A 15,657-nucleotide genomic window follows, 5' to 3' on the forward strand; every position below is an offset into this window, starting at 1 on the left:
TTTGGACCTAACAACCATTGGACGCAATCCATTCGCGTCCCCTGTCCATCATCACCGAAAACCTTTCCTTTAACCTTGGATTAAGAAAATCTAGCTAAGATGGGTGGTGGAGACTTGAATATGAAGAAGTCTTGGCACCCGCTCCTGCTTAAAAATCAGGAGCGGGTCTGGCTCGAGGAGAAGAAGGCTGTGAGTGTCCATAAGTGCTTGTGGGATCAATCTTTGGCTGATTTTATTTCATAGCTCGAGGAAAAGAAGAAACTTGACCAACTGCGCAAAGAGAAGGAGGAGGAAAGGCAGCTGCAGGAGCTCCAGCGTCTACAAGAAGAGCAAACAGGGAAGAGAAGGACTGAAAAGCTTGAATGGATGTATACGACACCTGCGACAGGGATAAATCAGAACCCAAATGATCTAGAGGACTACCTGCTGGGTAAAAAGCGGGTTGACAAGATCTTGACGGCCGATGAGAACGCGCAGGTGTGTTGTTATCTCTGTGGCTTTCATTTGAGGATTAACAAGTTGTTTTTGTAGCTTGGCGCCGCTCACAAGAACTTCATCGCCATTCAGAATGCCAACAATGTTCGAGACATTGCTGCCAAGATCCGTGAAGACCCGCTGCTCGCTATCAAGCAGCAAGAACAGGCTGCATACCAAGCACTCATGTCCAATCCCCTCCGTCTTCGTGAAATGCAGGAACGCAATGGTATCAAACCCAAGAAAGACAAGAAAGAGAAGAAGCGAGAGAAGAAGGAAAAGAAGGAACGGTTAGCCAGGGAACGAGGTGACCGGTCGAGGTCGAGGAGTCCTGTTGAGGATTACAAGAGAAACGATCGTCGGCATGGCTCTGACGATGATCGCCACTATCGGAGACGAAGCAGAAGCCGCTCTCCTGGCTATCGCAGAGGTCGTGACTCTCTTGACGGTGGCGTTCGAACGTGGCCCCGTTCGGATGAATCAGACGACAATGGTTATGGGCGGCGTAGAAGCATCGAGCGCAGTGGCAAACGCACAGAAGATGATAGGAAACGCAGACGCAGTCCTAGTCCCCCGCATCGTAACTCATATCCCAAGCGCTCACGCTACAGTCCTCCGAGATCTGATTCTCGGCCCGGACCTTCCGTCAAGAGGCAGCCATCCAATGCCACGGAAGATCGTGCCGCAAAATTGGCCGCCATGCAGTCGGGTGCCGCGAGCATGGAAGTGGAACGGCAACAGCGGCTGATGGCACTGCTTGAGAAAGAGAAGGCTGACCTGGAAGCGGAGGAGCAAGCCCGGTCAAAGTCAAAGGGCATGGGTGGCTTCTTGGGCCAAGAACAGAAGAAAGTCTTTGGCGGCGTGGGTGGTTTAGAAGACAGGCTCAGACGGGGAAGAGGCGGCCTAGTTGCCGAGGCGGACTGAGATTTCATCGTGGTTGGTGTATGTACTTTTGTCTTGTAAATTAAACGCTGAATCGTTGTCACCACACTATTTGGCTGTGTTCTCGATAGCTTTGCTACTAAGTTCTCGCCTTTCCACCAGTATCCCTCGTCTGTGAGTATACATACACATTCGCTGGCACTATAGCAACCATGGCAGTAAGCAGCTGCCCATACTCCGACATTCAGTGCTTCATTCTCCTTTGAAGGCTATAACAACAAGATTCTCACAAGCGCGCGGAATGGGGATCTTATTATGTGGGATATCAACAGGGCTGGCAATGCCAAGTACGGTGCGTGTAGTTGTCTCAACAAGATCTGTGGTGACAAACTCCCAGCAGGCCGCAAGTGGGGCACCAGGCAACATCAGTACTTGCACTATCGATCTTCAAGCCACATCCATCCCATACGTTCCGCGACGCTTCGATACGATGTCCACCGCGACCAAAAGAGGCTTTATGGTCATTATTGATAACATCTTCTGGATCAGACAGACGCAAGATGCGCAGAGCTAACGATAGCGTTAATAACGCGCCAATCTCGTGCTATGCAGAATATTTCAAAGGTGACTCACATTCTCGTCCTGCAACGACGCATCTTAGACCATCTTCACTCTTCGCTATCGTTCCTCCGCTATTGGTGGTGGCACGGTGTAAGCGGACATTTCTCACTGGTCCCTGGTATCCGTGCTTGCGCGAGTCTGAGTATAGGTCCGCCGTATAACCTATGAGAGACAATGGTGCTGCAGAATTTAGCGTTGACGCACGTCTGGGGACTGTTGGTTGCATATCCCGAGCTCGTCGTTCGCGTCGACGAAACACTCCAGGAGTCTGACTAAGGTTTGCTTGCCATTTTAATGACCACTTATCGTTTTGTCTCATTCCAGAACTTCCACTTATAACCGCTACGTGAGCCTTGTCATAGCAAGACTGGTAAAATCCAATGCTGTGGTCTTCCAGCGAACGGTTCTGGAAGAAGAAATGGTACGTTTCAACACATTCGGTATACAGATTCCGGAAACATGAAAATTACCTCGATTTCGGAGGGGAGGTTTTTCCTGATGGCCTGGCAGATACAGACTTACAGCTGTCGCGCAAGTTGCAACTCGAAAGAAAGGCAAGAACTTACCCAAGCATTTTTTTGATGGGAGGGTCCTTGTATCATCCCCCCACACGCGATACATTTGATCAGAAGGCCTTCATGTTCCTGAAATAAACTTCACGCTTGCGGCTTGGTTCTCGAAATTCCAGGCTTCCAGCACAGCACTTTATTTAAGTACATCACTTTACGCCCAGTTAGCGCTTCAATGATAACCAGACGACGGAATTATGGCATACACGCCTTTTTTCTCCCTTGCTTGTCCCCACTCATCATGATGATAGCGCGATTGCTCGCCCACATTCTCAGCACACTGAAGAAATCGCTTCCACAGCTTGCACGCCGCTCCGCGAGTTTATTCTTATTATTATTGTCCTTACTTCGCCGCTTTACCGCACGACCTCGCTTCTCCCCTGGAGCTCTCCCGCGATCTCAAGGAGACTTCGCAGAAGAGGATGTACCCATTTCCTCGAGCCTTATACCTCCAATGTCGCTGGAAGTTGCAGGAAATTCACAATCTTCTTCTTCGGATAATCCTTATCCAGGGACTCATTTACCACCTTTGCGAAAGAATACAGCGATACCTTTGCATTCGCGCTCTATGTCAAGTTTGCCCCTGTCTCAGCAGACTAGTACTGGAGAAATTTCGGCGAGCAACAGATTGCACAGTTTAGGCATATCGCCCCTTTCAGGCTCCCATGAGTTCCCCAGATTACATTTTTTCACGCCATATCGAATACACACGGGACCTTCTCATCTCCGCCCGGTTAGCGTCAGTTCAATCACGGATCTACCCTCAGAAACGGTTCCTGTTCCATTGAATTCGCTCGCCCGAGCAAGAACAGTACTAGATCCCGCTGCCGACCATCATATTCATTTAACTGTCCCCCCCGGCAGCGATGGACAACCGGGCTCAGACGTTCTTACGCTCCATGACGGCCCATTGATAGCTGAAATGGTTGCAGATGGGGTCAGGCGGTACGAAAGGCGCATTCCCCGGTAAACTTGAATCTTCTATCCCATCCATGCTCGAGAGCTGACCTTGCCAAAGGCACACCGACATTTGCAGAATTACCATCCCTCCTATGACAGCCACATTTCCGGTGCATGAGTAAGCTACGCTTTGGCCATTTTCTGCCGCTCCTCAACTTTTTCAAGCATGGATGTGCCGCCAGGATGGATCACAGTCGTGCATCCAGAAGGTTCTCGCTACTTTGTGAACCTGGAAAAAGTGCGTCAATTTTCAAATTATTGAAGACTGGTGGTTTAGAGTTTGAATTCTCCTATGCAGAGAACGTGCACAGAAATGAATATTTGTGACGAAGAGATACGCGAAGACATCGAATACTGCATGCATTACTTCCTGCGGGAATTGGAGTTGGCCATCCTTACACGCGAAGAGCTTCAGCTTGACATGAAGCAGGTAGACCTTGTGCTAGAGCCAAAGAAAAACTCCGAAAACTTCGTCGTTTTTCACTATTACTTCGTCAATCATCGTGACAGGACCCTCTTTTGGCTGGATGAGTTCAATCCCAAGGAGATTTTATCCAATTGTCAAGGCGTCGAGAGTCTTTCGCACATACGTGGGTGGTTGATAGTTCTCAGCGGGTCAGGATCTGACAATTTGTTCTGGTCTTCATAAATAGAACTTGCCGTCCAAGCACAATACTGGTGTGTTCAATCAAAAGGTCCGCATGGTGTCATACACGCAACTATTGCATTTCTAATGGAACCACAGGTCCATCCATGTGCAAATAATGTAATATGCGACATAGGAGGCATTGGGATTACTTCCCTAGCTTGTGCTCGGTCACACAGAACCTTGTCAATGAGGTTAAAGATATGTTGGTGTATGCGACATGTGGTAGGTAGTCTCTTAGGCTTAATACCGTTTACCTAATGCGTTCGGTTATAACAATCAGACCACATGGTGTCGAGGCAGTCCTCTGCACCATATGATCTCATCCAGCTCAGGGATTACATCTCTTTGGTAGACAGCATAAATGGTGCGATACATCAATGCCTGCTGGCAGAAATCATGTGTTAATCACATTTCTCAAAGTTTATACCCTCGAGGATCAGAGTAAGCAGTGTCATCCTGCGGTTGTCATCGGTGAGGCTTGAAAACTGTGTTTTAATCTTCCCGACGTTGATTGTTATTCAAGGCCGGATAATGCATACATTCGGTTAGTGAGCTCATTCACCTACCTGGCTGTAATTTATGGTGATTTTCTAGCTCGCAATCGGTTTACGAATTTTCACGGAGAAGACTGCGCGAGACTGTCCTTTAAACAGACAGTTCATGGTTGGTTCTACACACCATCATTATTGTTGTTTGTTTTCGCGCCCCTCCTGTTCTTCGAGTTCGAGACCCACATCACAGAATTGCACAAAATTTTTGCTGACAAAATAGCCTACAAGCCCCGGTGGGATGCGTACAGTTTGAAATTCAGGGGGCAGCTTAATGACTCCAATCTCATGGCGAGTCCCCATTTTCGTCGCGTGTACTTGCATGCGATTGATGTTGAGCCAGGCCACTGTCTTGCTCAATGCCAATGTCGGGTTTCTGGCTATCAACACTGTTGACAGGGGCGGTACATCTGTCATTCAGATGGCGAGCTATATGTCCGTTGTGACGAGCTTGGGAAGTATATTTCTCGGCTTGTCCTTGGTTTCCCAAGATCGAACATGTGGAGAACATACAGCCTCAGAAATAGTTTGTCAATCTTGCTGTATATCTGCAATGTTTCTTATGGTAGTTGGTTCAGACATCGTTTCTGACAACACTTCACAACGAGGACCACGGACTTGAAAAGCTGGCCATCATTTACAGTCTTCCCAAGGCGCTGCTGATGTGGGGGTGAGTTCGCACCCTAGTGTAATAGGTCGGGTCCTGATCACAAGATGTTAGCATGTTCTTCTTTTATGCGGCATTCTCGGTCGATTGGTGGCTTTATGGAGATACAATTTCCAGAGCCGTCGTTGGTTTCGTGGCACTGGTCGTATTCATGGTGATTTTTAACGGTATGATTCGGACGAAGAGAGGAAGACACCCGCTGGAGTGGTAGGCACGATGTTCAGGAGCGAACGAAGGAAGATGCTAGACAACGATGATGATGATGATCGTCCGAGTGCTGTACATGCGTGTAGTATGTACTATCGTGACCCCGAACCCTCCTAGACTTCTGACACCTATGCTACACCTGCTTCCCTCGCTATCTCCCAACCTGATCCGTCCGAACCCCGATACGTCGCTCCGCTCCACCGCTGCATATGCTGGGATTATTGTTATATTGTTTGGCTGCCGCTTGGGAACAGAGCATAGAGTTCATTGGGAACAAAATAACGCAAAGAGATGATAGCGAGCGAGACGTCGATCTGGCTCCGATGGGCGCTTCGCAATCAGAACCTGAAAATTCGCAGTACTCCTCATCCATACATTTCGACTTAGAACCTCCTGAAGTACCCGGCACAGACGATCATGAGACCATTTCGACTCTATCCCATAATCCGGTCATTCAAACTAACCTCCGCAATGGATTCGATGATGAGGGTATGGGTCAGAATTCGGATATGGGCCTGGAGAGGCATGGAGGGGTATGATCTCACAAGCTGACATAGCCTAGTGGATTTGAGCGCAGATTTTGGTCGTAATAGAACTTTCAATGCCTTTGTGTTTTGCTAATCAATTTTTATGGTCAAAACTGATTTGAAACGTAGGTATACAGTGATGACAATGATAGCAAGGATGAGCTGACTGCTACCGTCCGATCGCGAGAGCAGACAGCATGCCAACGAGGGAACAAATAGCTTGTCAAACGGTGCCCGCTGCTATCACGATGATAAAAGCTCGACATCTCTCCACTGCTATGCATGCATGGGTCTATTGCTGTTGCTGATGCATTGATGTGCCGGTCCAATCATAACACTCGTAATCTAATTTTCTAGTACATTAGAGTTTCAAATGACCGGATACCTGCTATATATAGTAGTGTCAAGTTAGGCCCTCCATAATGCGTCATGCGGGCGTGACTATTTTGACGCGGTCCTGCTGCGCCTGCCATGGTCGTGAAGGTCGTGACGACGAGCCTTGACGCGGCCACTGCGACTCGCCAGTGGAAGTTGCTTTTGAATCCATGCTCATTCCTTCGCTATTTATTCATCCTTACTTCGTCACGTAGCTACTACATCAGCCGATGACTATTTTCTTTTCCTCCCTCTCTGGACACTCTATGAAGCCCGGCGACGTTTAACGGACGTACTGGCAAGTTCTTCAGCTGGCGGCAGTGAAGGGCGACGTTTCACGGGGACAATTTTTCTTCAGCCGGCAGCGAAGGAGCTACAACTTCGAATAACTCTTCCGAAGACGTGGCAGCCTACAAAATAGTATTTAAACACGTTATACACCCTATAGCTAGCATTTTTTCACATGCCCATTAGCAAGCGCTATCAGCGCTAGCCCTCGACCTCGCTTGCAAAGTCGGAACGATCGATTTGCAGGTCGAATTGACTAAAATTTAGTAATAACTGCTCATCGATGTCATCCAGCGGTCCCGACGTCAAGACGTATGACTTGTCGTTTTTAGCTATAAATAGTGAACGGTCCCGTGCTAGCCTTGTTGACAAAGTTCCTTTGTCATCCCGGCCTTAGCAAAGCCTCGACTTTGCCAATCTAGCGGGGTTGTTGTTGTACGGATCATGGTTCACCCAGGTCAAACTCACCATAACTCAGCAACCTCCGAGTCCCCCAAGACAGAAGGCGCCGTGGCACATGAAGCACCTGAGGAACTGAAGGACGGCAGATCGGAGGCTGCAGAAAAGCCATACAGCATATACACTCGCCGGGAAAAATGGTTCATTGTAGTGGTCGCCTCTTTGGCTGCATTATTTAGGTGCAGTGCTTTCATCCGCATCTGGACCAGAAAGACGTTCTGAACATCTCTTTAGCCCGCTGACTGCAAATGTGTACTTTCCTGCAATACCGACAATTGCTTCAGCTTTTCACACGTCTATAGAATCAATAAATTTGAGCGTGACTGTCTACATGGTCCTTCAAGGCGTCTGTAAGCGAATGACTCGCCGTCTGTTGAAGGATGGCTTACCTCTAAACCATATTAGCTCCTATGTTCTGGGGAACCATGGCGGACCGCATTGGGCGACGTCCTGTTTTTCTCGCATGTCTCCTTGTCCTGTGTTTATCTTGTATCGGCTTGGCTTTGGTCCCGACTTCAGCGTACTGGTTATTGATGCTCTTGCGATGCATCCAGGCCGCCGGTTCTGCCAGTACAGTTGCGCTGGGTATGTGTGAACTTCGTCGCCATACTTTTTCACCTTACCGGAGCTGCAGGTGCTGGGGTAATCGGAGATATAGCCACTCCCGCAGAACGCGGAGGATTTTTTGGCCTATTTACCGTGGGACCACAAGTACTTGCCGAAACCCTTCCATTGCACTATGAACTCTAATTCTCGCGTAGGTTGGACCTGCTATTGGACCTATTATCGGCGGTGTCCTTGCTGATACACTCGGATGGAGGTAAGTTTTTATCTGGTGCTTTGAATGCAGCTGAATGTGTTATAGGTCTATCTTCTGGTTTCTATGTATTATGTCCGCCGCGTGCTTCGCTCTCATGCTCATGTACGCAATCCATTTTCTAGACCGTTTCTCTGACCTTATTCATATCATTCCAGGTTCCTACCTGAAACACTCCGCCGGCTGGTGGGCGATGGTAGTGTGATACCGTCCCCTTTCTACCGTCCCCTCGTACCGCTTGTTGGGAAAGGACGTGTGAATCGTGATGCCCCAAAGCCTCCGAAGCGCACATTGAATAATCCACTACGGCTCTTCTTCTACCTGGACGTTCTGAACCTTCTCGTCTTCAATGCAATTTTATACGCCGTCTTCTATGCGGTGAATACCACGATATCCACGCTATTCGCAACCAGGTACCCGTTCCTGAACGAAATAGATATAGGATTATGTTTCCTGGCGATTGGTGGGGGGATGACCATTGGCACTTTTGTATCCGGCAAGATGCTAGATGTTGATTATCAAAGAACTAAGACACGGCTCGTGAAGAAGGCTGAGGAAGATCCTGAGAAGCGCATACGACCCGAGGACGTGACCAAGGAGGAGAATTTCCCAATAGAAAGAGCCAGACTGAGGATGGTACCCATATTTACCGCCATTTTTGTCTTGACGTGCGCTGGTTATGGATGGTCGCTTGAGCGAAAGACAAATATCGCAGTTCCGCTGATCCTACAGATTATATGTACGTCATTGACTTTCCTTCCCCCTACACACTTAATCATGCAGATCAACAGTTGGTTATACTGTCACCGCTATTATGATCAGTGTGCAGACGCTACTCATTGATTTACTACCATCACAGAGTTCTTCAATTACGGCATGTGTAAGTTACATCTCGTTATTTTATTAACGTTCTTGATCACTTCGTTTTAGAATAATTTAGTGCGATGTTCCTTGGGTGCTTTAATGGTCTCGGTCATAGACCTGATCGTCAGCGCGATAGGTGCTGGTTGGACCTACGTACTGCTTGCGGGTGTATGCCTGGCGTGCTCTTCAATGATCTGGGTTGCAATTCGGATAGGTCCACGCTGTCGTGCAAAGCGACGGGCCCGCAGTATTGCGGCTTGATTATGGTGTATGGTGCATACAGAAAGGAGGTTACGGGCAGTGCAAGTAGAATATATGCTACAATACTTGGTGCAAAAAAGTGACATCAAGAAACATGCGGAACGCGTGACCTGCAGAGAAAGTGAGACCCACCAATACAGCACTATGCTTGAAACGGAAACTCACTATGAGAACTGTGCTGCGATTTGATCTCCTATTTCCTGCAGTTCCTTGCTTCCCTCAAAAAACAGTTTCGTGCTCTCCAAAACTTCTTTCCGTATAAATTCTGCATCCTGATTTGCCATGCTTGTAGCACTGATAAAATCAGAATGTCGCAGATTGTCAATGACCTTCCGCGTTCTGTCCCCCCGGACGTAGTCATCTCGTAAGCACCTGATCAAACGAGCTTGTGCTGATGGTGTGTACAAAATTGAGCTCCGCACGAGGATCTCGAGGCGACGGCATACAGCTGTTCGAGTGTCGAGAGCATCCTGGAATTTCTCAATGAGGAGGATATTGGAGTAGTTGGGGGCGGGAGCGGGTTGAGTGGTTGAAGTAGAGTCGGGAGACGAGGACGAGGTTGAAGCAACTTCTTCGGGGGCAAATTCCACTGCTTCCTTCATGAGACGGGCGAAGTGATCTTTATGGGAGAGACGCCGCTTCTTGTGCTTGCGCGGCGGTTGGCCTTTAGGTGTTTTCGTTGGTTTGACCATCGTGAGTCGTGTCCGGTCCTACGGGGTACTTAAATAATGAAACGCGTGTGATGGGGACCTTAGTACTTCGTATAGGACGGAGGCGACGCGGTATTGTCACTGGAGAGATGAAGTTAGTAATTCAAGTGTTCATCGGGAGAGAACTTTGCGGAACTCACAACCAGATGAAAACGAGTGAGAAAAGCAAATGAACGACGATAAAATCTTAGATTATAAGTAACTCGGAGCGCGCGTATCTGGCTAGAAGAAGTGACCAGGCGGATTGTGATTACTTGCAACAAGACGTACAGGTGCACTGGCAAGATTCTTCCCAATCTCTCGCGGAAATGAAACACTTAGAAAGTTTTAACGTTCAAACTTTCAAGGGAATGATTCGGGGCACTGGTCAGTGCAATACCGGTGCTGGTAGTGATCTTATAGCATGGAGAGGGAGGTCTAGTGGTGGCCCGGCAGCAGAGACACAAAACACATTCCCGGTCACGTGACTGATATCAATAATGATTGTTATGACATGCGAGTTGCAACCAACAATCGATGAAACACACCAAGTACAACAACATTTGGTACAGTTAAACGAACAAGGTTATAATACGATGCATCCTACTTTGTCGCGTTTGTGTACTATCACTGGCGGGGTTTTTCAAAGGTTTTCAATGTTTGATGCGTAGCACACTCGTCAAGAGGTTTTTTTTTTCCGCTTCTTGACAGACCTGTGGGAAATTTCGTGCTCTATCACACCCAGGTAAAATCTGATTTTTTTGCGATGATGTTCGAGTGTCGGAAGGAATCCGGTTGTGCAATGTCAGTTTGGCAGGGACTGGCTAAGCTGTTTCAAAATTTGTCACAGCAATGTCACACTGGAGTTTTATAGCTCCGCAACGGTAGAATTTTGAATCTCGATATCTGAACGAGTGTTCATGTACAGTTTTTGAGCGGAGATTATAATTGATGCTGCACTATAGTCACGGTGCAGCATACACTCTTTCAATAACTTCACTGATAACATGGTTCTGCCCTCATTCAATCGCGATATAGAAATCGCAGTGGTAAGTATCATTTGTATAGGGACAGATATTGGTTTCCCTTGGTTTTTTTCCTGTTTGAAAAATTATACAGATTGTAGCATTACAATCATTAACGCTCAGTGGTGTGACATATGTCAATGGATGATTTATTGTGAACACAACTGCTCGATGTTTTCTATGGGATCTTCACAGCTGTATTCTAAAGACACTAGAGAACACTGGCTAAAATCACAGAATATTTTTGTGCAGTGTGTAGCTCGCGATATGATGATCAGCGAATTTTGAAACCCAATACCCATTTTGAAAAACCCCGCCAGTGATAGTATTGTGAACAAGACGCACCGCACTCTAAAAGACACGTCAATCACGTGCCATGGAATGCATTTCTAATTCGGGTGGGAGTCGGCAGCCGCGATGTCGAATGCAGTTGCCGTTTGACCAGGTCAGGACCAGGCTGACATCGCAGGCTAGGTCTTCCAGAACCGCCACAGCTGTGCTTGACTGCGTAGCGCTAATGTTTGGTTAGTACGATTCAATATTCCAGTCGATAACGGTGAGTTGTTCATTCCACTCCGAAAATACTGCCAAGTCACCAATTTTGCTCTGCAGAACACTGGTGTCTCCCCAACACAGGTGTAGAAATACACAAGTCCTGTCTCACTACGGAAGATGCAGTTTCAGCGCATACACGCACTCCCCTCCCAAATGCGGTTGCTAGTGCTATCTTACCGTCCCAGTATTGTCCGTGGCACTGGATTGACCGTCCGTCATACTTTCCAGCGATCACAACATACTGCTCCTTCTGTTTTACAGTCGCTCAAAAGCAATAAACCACCCACGCGGCTATGGCGTAATCTCGCATGGCTCATTCCCGTGACTGGCGGTGTCGCACTTTACCTCTATCCTAGCCAACAGCTCCACCTTCCTTCCATCTTTTCCTCGCCAACCCTTATTCCATGTACAACACGCGATTTAGACGTACCAGCAAGAGAACATATAATTGGATCACCAGCGGAACCCCATATGTCTATTCCATCGCGGATATTATCTTTGATGCAGGAACACTTGTGGGAACCTCTGTTAACGGCACGAAGATTCGTTCACCTCTTCTATCTGTTCATACCTGTCATCATTACCATGCCTATGCTTTTGGTGGGGAAGCCTGAACGTAGGTATAAGGGTGACAAGTGGGGTGCCGTTTGGTGGTACGGATTTCTTGTCAAGAGAATGCAGACCGCCGGGCCAACGTTCATCAAGGTATTCATTTCATAGCGCCCTTTCTATCTCGCTCTCTGACTATTCAGCTTGCGCAATGGGCGGCATCGCGTGCTGATCTCTTCCCGTCATTACTTTGCGAGAAAATGGGGGCCTTGCACTCGCGCGGCAAGCCTCATTCACTCATGCATACCAAAAAGGTCATTGAAAGGGCTCTTGAACGACCCTTCGATGAGGTGTTCGAAGTTTTTGATGAGAATCCCATAGGAGTCGGCGCCATTGCACAGGTGGGTTTGATGTGAGCTTTTGTGGACTACTAACAGACTCGCTGCCCGTAGGTCTACCGGGCAACTCTCAAGCATGACCTTATACCTCCCTCTTACCTTGGTCCAAAACGCCAAGCCAAGTCATCCGCAGGTTCGCTAGCCCCCGTTATCCTGCAAGACCCTCCACCTTCAGTACCTACTGCATCTGTCGCCATCAAAGTCCTACATCCCCGCGTCGCCAAGGACATTGCGCACGACCTATCCATAATGTCGTTCTTTGCGCGCGTCATTACCCTTTTTCCTGGCATGGAGTGGTTATCACTCTCAGAGGAGGTTAGCGTCTTTGGTGAAATGATGCGTCGACAACTCGACCTCAGAATCGAGGCAGAGAACTTGTTGACATTTGAGAATAACTTTGCTCCGAGAAATGTGCCCGTGTCATTTCCACGACCTTTGAAGACGTTTTCGACTGCCGACCTACTTGTCGAGGAATACGAGAATGCTCTGCGTATGGAATACTTTCTGAAAAATGGAGGTGGGCCATTTGATGATCAGTTGGCTACCGTCGGATTGGATGCTTTCTTGGTCCGTGAACTATCCCCACGAGTTTTCGTTTACTCATTATCCCGCAGAACATGCTCTTGCTTGACAACTTCGTGCACTCCGATCTTCATCCAGGCAACATCATGATCAAATTCACAAAGCCTCCAACCACCCGTGACCTCCTTATGAGCATGTATTCCTCATTTTTTCCACAAAAGGGCTCCCCCGAAGCTCTCGTCGAGCACCCGCTGGAATCTGATGAATTAGTAGCTCGACTACGCTCCCTCAGACATTCCCCTGAGGAGTGGCGAAAGGAACTCAACATTTCATCGGAGCAAGGTTATATTCCTGAAATCGTCTTTATCGATGCTGGTCTCGTGACAACGCTTAACACGACAAACCGCAAGAACTTCCTCGACCTTTTTAGGGCCGTCGCCGAGTTCGATGGGTACAGGGCTGGCCAGCTGATGGTCGAACGTTGCCGGACTCCCGAACTTGCGATTGACACCGAGACTTTTGCGCTGAAGATGCAACACATCGTTTTGAGCATCAAGCGGAAGACGTTCTCGCTTGGGCAGATCAAGATTTCGGACATCTTGACCGACGTTTTAACGGCTGTGCGGCAGCACCATGTCAAGATGGAGGCGGATTTCATTAATACGGTTATCTCAATATTACTTCTTGAAGGTATTGGAAGACAACTGGATCCGAGCCTAGATTTGTTCAAGAGCGCATTGCCAATTCTGCGACAGCTCGGACGGCAGATGACAACTCAAGAATCGATGACACAGTTACCCTCAGGTAACTTTGGAGCGTTGTTGAAGGTACTCGCTGAATGTTTTCGTTTTCGTCACAAATGCTTATCATCGAGACAGGTCTGGTTGTGGGTAGAAGCTCGTCAAATGGCCTCGGCAGCATTCATTGATGTTGATGAGTTGGTCAAATATGACTTGTTGGTGTCCTGACCCTCGGTTGCGTGGTACAAATACTGACAGCGATTGTAGGCTTGTCCCGACTGTATGACGCGGAGTCTTCAAAGATATCTTCACGGCGTCCTGTAGCATAATAGCAATAATGGGAATATAGACACAACTCACGCATGCATACATATTACATAGACTTTAGAGTACATCACCACTTCAAATATTGCGATCGCCGAAGTGGCCCGTTGATCCGTAAGGGGTCGGAATCTGATCTAATCAGAGATTCAAAGGTAATCTCCTCTTCACCCTCCCGCGATGGCAGCGCTGCTGCAAACGGACTTGCCAGATCTCCATCTCCTTTCAAGAGGAAAGGTCCGCGACGTTTATGCGACTTCGTCGCCTGATCATCTATTGTTTGTCGCAACCGACCGGATATCGGTGTACGATGTCATCCTCAACAGTGTCCGTAGATCTCTGAACCATTTTCTGCCTGATCTCATGTGCTCTGCCTTTAGGGTATCCCAGACAAGGGCAAACTCCTCACAAGCATCTCGCTATTCTGGTTCGAGAAGCTGAAGCATATCATTCCTAATCATCTTGTTACCGTCAACATCGATGAGATGCCGGAAGAAGTCCGGCAGTACCGCGAGCAACTCGAGGGCCGCACTATGCTTGTAAGAAAGGCCAGAATAGTACCCATGGAAGCGATCGTCAGAGGGTACATCACTGGTGAGCTGATTCGCTATATTGACAACTTCCTGGAGCCGCCGGGATGACTTTGTGAACAGGATCCGCCTGGGCAGAGTACCAAAAGACGCAAACGGTCTGCGGTATCCCAATACCGGAAAGTATGGAAGAATCCCAGAAGTTCCCGACACCGATCTTTACTCCATCCACCAAGGCTGAGCAAGGTGCCCATGACGAGAATATCTCGCCTGAAAAAGGTGCTATTGTTGACAACGCTGTTCTACACAAAATCACTCATACGCTATATCAGCTGCTCAACTCATTGGCCAAGATCTATTCGACCGTATCAATGCTGCGTCTTTGCAGCTCTACACGGCCGCTGCTGAATACGCAGAATCATGTGGACTTATCCTCGCGGACACGAAGTTTGAATTCGGTCTTGTTCCTTCTGCTTCTGGTGGGCAAGACGAGCTCATCCTTGTGGATGAAGTCCTTACGCCGGACTCGTCACGATACTGGCCCCGAGACCAGTATAAACCTGGCAAAGGACAGCCAAGCTTTGATAAGCAGTATGTCAGAAATGCATTGACTGCCGCGGGATACAGAAAAGGATTAGAGAGTGGTCCAAACGGAAACGGTGAGGGATGGAAAATTGATGATACCGTCATCGAGGGGACTCGAAAAAGATACAAAGAAGCCGAACAAATGCTGAAGTCGCCTCACTCTTAGAAAATCCAGAGTCTAAATTATTATTCCTGTATCTCGGTAATGTAGAATGAGTATCGGGGAAGATAAATGCCTGATTGGTTGTCATCTAGTCCGATGCTAGCATCTCCTCAGGCCAGTAACGTTCAAAATATTGATTTGGCCGTGTTACCGAAGCGCGTACCGTTATCAGTAGCCAATGAAGATTTCTCATGAGCTCACGAGGCAATGTGAAGTCAGCCTTCCCATTCTTGATAGTTCGTGGTCAAACCAACGGCTCCAAAAACAGATAGGATGTCTTCCTCGACGTATTCCTGCACTACTGACACCAGGAGATGATTAAAAATCGGTTCCTGTGGCCTACCATTACGACTGTGTTTTTTTTGTGTGTCACATTGGATTGCAAGTTATATAGCCCCTGTCACTGTTCGTT

At 48.0% G+C, this 15,657-nt stretch overlaps 8 protein-coding genes across 8 annotated transcripts; 6 read left to right on the forward strand and 2 right to left on the reverse strand.

Annotated features, from left to right (window-relative positions):
- Window positions 1-17: 17 nt before the first annotated feature.
- On the forward strand, window positions 18-1,475 carry DEU56DRAFT_768217 (Pre-mRNA splicing factor-domain-containing protein). The gene is made up of 3 exons (XM_041351230.1): window positions 18-189; window positions 244-477; window positions 532-1,475. The coding sequence occupies exons 1-3, from the start codon at window positions 100-102 to the stop codon at window positions 1,396-1,398; spliced, it is 1,191 nt and encodes a 396-aa protein (XP_041214838.1). The 5' UTR covers window positions 18-99; the 3' UTR covers window positions 1,399-1,475.
- Window positions 1,476-1,575: 100 nt separating this feature from the next.
- DEU56DRAFT_315461 (uncharacterized protein) lies at window positions 1,576-2,508 on the reverse strand. Its single transcript, XM_041345612.1, has 2 exons — window positions 1,990-2,508; window positions 1,576-1,926 (listed from the first exon to the last, which is right to left on the reverse strand). Exons 1-2 carry the CDS (start codon window positions 2,294-2,296, stop codon window positions 1,724-1,726), a joined length of 510 nt encoding a protein of 169 aa, XP_041214839.1. The 5' UTR covers window positions 2,297-2,508; the 3' UTR covers window positions 1,576-1,723.
- A 401-nt stretch (window positions 2,509-2,909) lies between these two features.
- Window positions 2,910-3,659, forward strand: DEU56DRAFT_315523 (uncharacterized protein). The gene is made up of 2 exons (XM_041345613.1): window positions 2,910-3,512; window positions 3,565-3,659. Exons 1-2 carry the CDS (start codon window positions 3,001-3,003, stop codon window positions 3,626-3,628), a joined length of 576 nt encoding a protein of 191 aa, XP_041214840.1. The 5' UTR covers window positions 2,910-3,000; the 3' UTR covers window positions 3,629-3,659.
- Window positions 3,660-3,672: 13 nt separating this feature from the next.
- Window positions 3,673-5,581, forward strand: DEU56DRAFT_724721 (uncharacterized protein; the record flags this gene model as incomplete). Its single annotated transcript, XM_041347834.1, has 9 exons — window positions 3,673-3,744; window positions 3,805-4,096; window positions 4,160-4,184; window positions 4,289-4,377; window positions 4,436-4,519; window positions 4,705-5,015; window positions 5,047-5,229; window positions 5,282-5,373; window positions 5,425-5,581. The coding sequence occupies 9 exons, from the start codon at window positions 3,673-3,675 to the stop codon at window positions 5,579-5,581; spliced, it is 1,305 nt and encodes a 434-aa protein (XP_041214841.1).
- A 1,464-nt stretch (window positions 5,582-7,045) lies between these two features.
- On the forward strand, window positions 7,046-9,287 carry DEU56DRAFT_315525 (major facilitator superfamily domain-containing protein). The gene is made up of 9 exons (XM_041345614.1): window positions 7,046-7,405; window positions 7,461-7,576; window positions 7,632-7,811; window positions 7,861-7,937; window positions 7,988-8,046; window positions 8,092-8,148; window positions 8,202-8,782; window positions 8,835-8,923; window positions 8,974-9,287. Exons 1-9 carry the CDS (start codon window positions 7,212-7,214, stop codon window positions 9,166-9,168), a joined length of 1,548 nt encoding a protein of 515 aa, XP_041214842.1. The 5' UTR covers window positions 7,046-7,211; the 3' UTR covers window positions 9,169-9,287.
- Window position 9,288: 1 nt separating this feature from the next.
- On the reverse strand, window positions 9,289-10,055 carry DEU56DRAFT_315536 (uncharacterized protein). The gene is made up of 3 exons (XM_041345615.1): window positions 10,019-10,055; window positions 9,927-9,959; window positions 9,289-9,878 (listed from the first exon to the last, which is right to left on the reverse strand). Exon 3 carries the CDS (start codon window positions 9,858-9,860, stop codon window positions 9,333-9,335), a length of 528 nt encoding a protein of 175 aa, XP_041214843.1. The 5' UTR covers window positions 9,861-9,878; window positions 9,927-9,959; window positions 10,019-10,055; the 3' UTR covers window positions 9,289-9,332.
- A 1,215-nt stretch (window positions 10,056-11,270) lies between these two features.
- On the forward strand, window positions 11,271-14,069 carry DEU56DRAFT_847338 (uncharacterized protein). The gene is made up of 7 exons (XM_041355147.1): window positions 11,271-11,438; window positions 11,495-12,142; window positions 12,190-12,387; window positions 12,439-12,951; window positions 12,999-13,733; window positions 13,785-13,861; window positions 13,914-14,069. The coding sequence occupies exons 2-7, from the start codon at window positions 11,555-11,557 to the stop codon at window positions 13,930-13,932; spliced, it is 2,130 nt and encodes a 709-aa protein (XP_041214844.1). The 5' UTR covers window positions 11,271-11,438; window positions 11,495-11,554; the 3' UTR covers window positions 13,933-14,069.
- Window positions 14,070-14,094: 25 nt separating this feature from the next.
- Window positions 14,095-15,404, forward strand: DEU56DRAFT_315613 (uncharacterized protein). Its single transcript, XM_041345616.1, has 4 exons — window positions 14,095-14,294; window positions 14,348-14,561; window positions 14,621-14,776; window positions 14,830-15,404. Exons 1-4 carry the CDS (start codon window positions 14,148-14,150, stop codon window positions 15,246-15,248), a joined length of 936 nt encoding a protein of 311 aa, XP_041214845.1. The 5' UTR covers window positions 14,095-14,147; the 3' UTR covers window positions 15,249-15,404.
- Window positions 15,405-15,657: the final 253 nt, after the last annotated feature.

The sequence above is a fragment of the Suillus clintonianus genome (assembly GCF_016758775.1).
Source record: "Suillus clintonianus strain FC179 chromosome Unknown DEU56scaffold_3, whole genome shotgun sequence".
NCBI lineage: Eukaryota > Fungi > Basidiomycota > Agaricomycetes > Boletales > Suillaceae > Suillus > Suillus clintonianus.

Coding starts and splice junctions, on each gene's coding strand:
- DEU56DRAFT_768217 (XM_041351230.1), top strand. CDS start 100: ATGGGTGGTGGAGACTTGAATATGAAGAAGTCTTGGCACCCGCTCCTG. Junction 190..243: donor GGCTCGAGGAGAAGAAGGCT/GTGAGTGTCCAT, acceptor TTTATTTCATAG/CTCGAGGAAAAGAAGAAACT. Junction 478..531: donor CGGCCGATGAGAACGCGCAG/GTGTGTTGTTAT, acceptor TTGTTTTTGTAG/CTTGGCGCCGCTCACAAGAA.
- DEU56DRAFT_315461 (XM_041345612.1), bottom strand. CDS start 2,296: ATGAGACAAAACGATAAGTGGTCATTAAAATGGCAAGCAAACCTTAGT. Junction 1,927..1,989: donor CGTCGTTGCAGGACGAGAAT/GTGAGTCACCTT, acceptor CGCTATCGTTAG/CTCTGCGCATCTTGCGTCTG.
- DEU56DRAFT_315523 (XM_041345613.1), top strand. CDS start 3,001: ATGTCGCTGGAAGTTGCAGGAAATTCACAATCTTCTTCTTCGGATAAT. Junction 3,513..3,564: donor TACGAAAGGCGCATTCCCCG/GTAAACTTGAAT, acceptor ACCTTGCCAAAG/GCACACCGACATTTGCAGAA.
- DEU56DRAFT_315525 (XM_041345614.1), top strand. CDS start 7,212: ATGGTTCACCCAGGTCAAACTCACCATAACTCAGCAACCTCCGAGTCC. Junction 7,938..7,987: donor TATTTACCGTGGGACCACAA/GTACTTGCCGAA, acceptor ATTCTCGCGTAG/GTTGGACCTGCTATTGGACC. Junction 8,149..8,201: donor TGCTTCGCTCTCATGCTCAT/GTACGCAATCCA, acceptor ATATCATTCCAG/GTTCCTACCTGAAACACTCC.
- DEU56DRAFT_315536 (XM_041345615.1), bottom strand. CDS start 9,860: ATGGTCAAACCAACGAAAACACCTAAAGGCCAACCGCCGCGCAAGCAC.
- DEU56DRAFT_847338 (XM_041355147.1), top strand. CDS start 11,555: ATGCAGTTTCAGCGCATACACGCACTCCCCTCCCAAATGCGGTTGCTA. Junction 12,388..12,438: donor GAGTCGGCGCCATTGCACAG/GTGGGTTTGATG, acceptor CGCTGCCCGTAG/GTCTACCGGGCAACTCTCAA. Junction 12,952..12,998: donor TCGGATTGGATGCTTTCTTG/GTCCGTGAACTA, acceptor ATTATCCCGCAG/AACATGCTCTTGCTTGACAA.
- DEU56DRAFT_315613 (XM_041345616.1), top strand. CDS start 14,148: ATGGCAGCGCTGCTGCAAACGGACTTGCCAGATCTCCATCTCCTTTCA. Junction 14,295..14,347: donor ACGATGTCATCCTCAACAGT/GTCCGTAGATCT, acceptor CTCTGCCTTTAG/GGTATCCCAGACAAGGGCAA. Junction 14,562..14,620: donor CGTCAGAGGGTACATCACTG/GTGAGCTGATTC, acceptor CTTTGTGAACAG/GATCCGCCTGGGCAGAGTAC.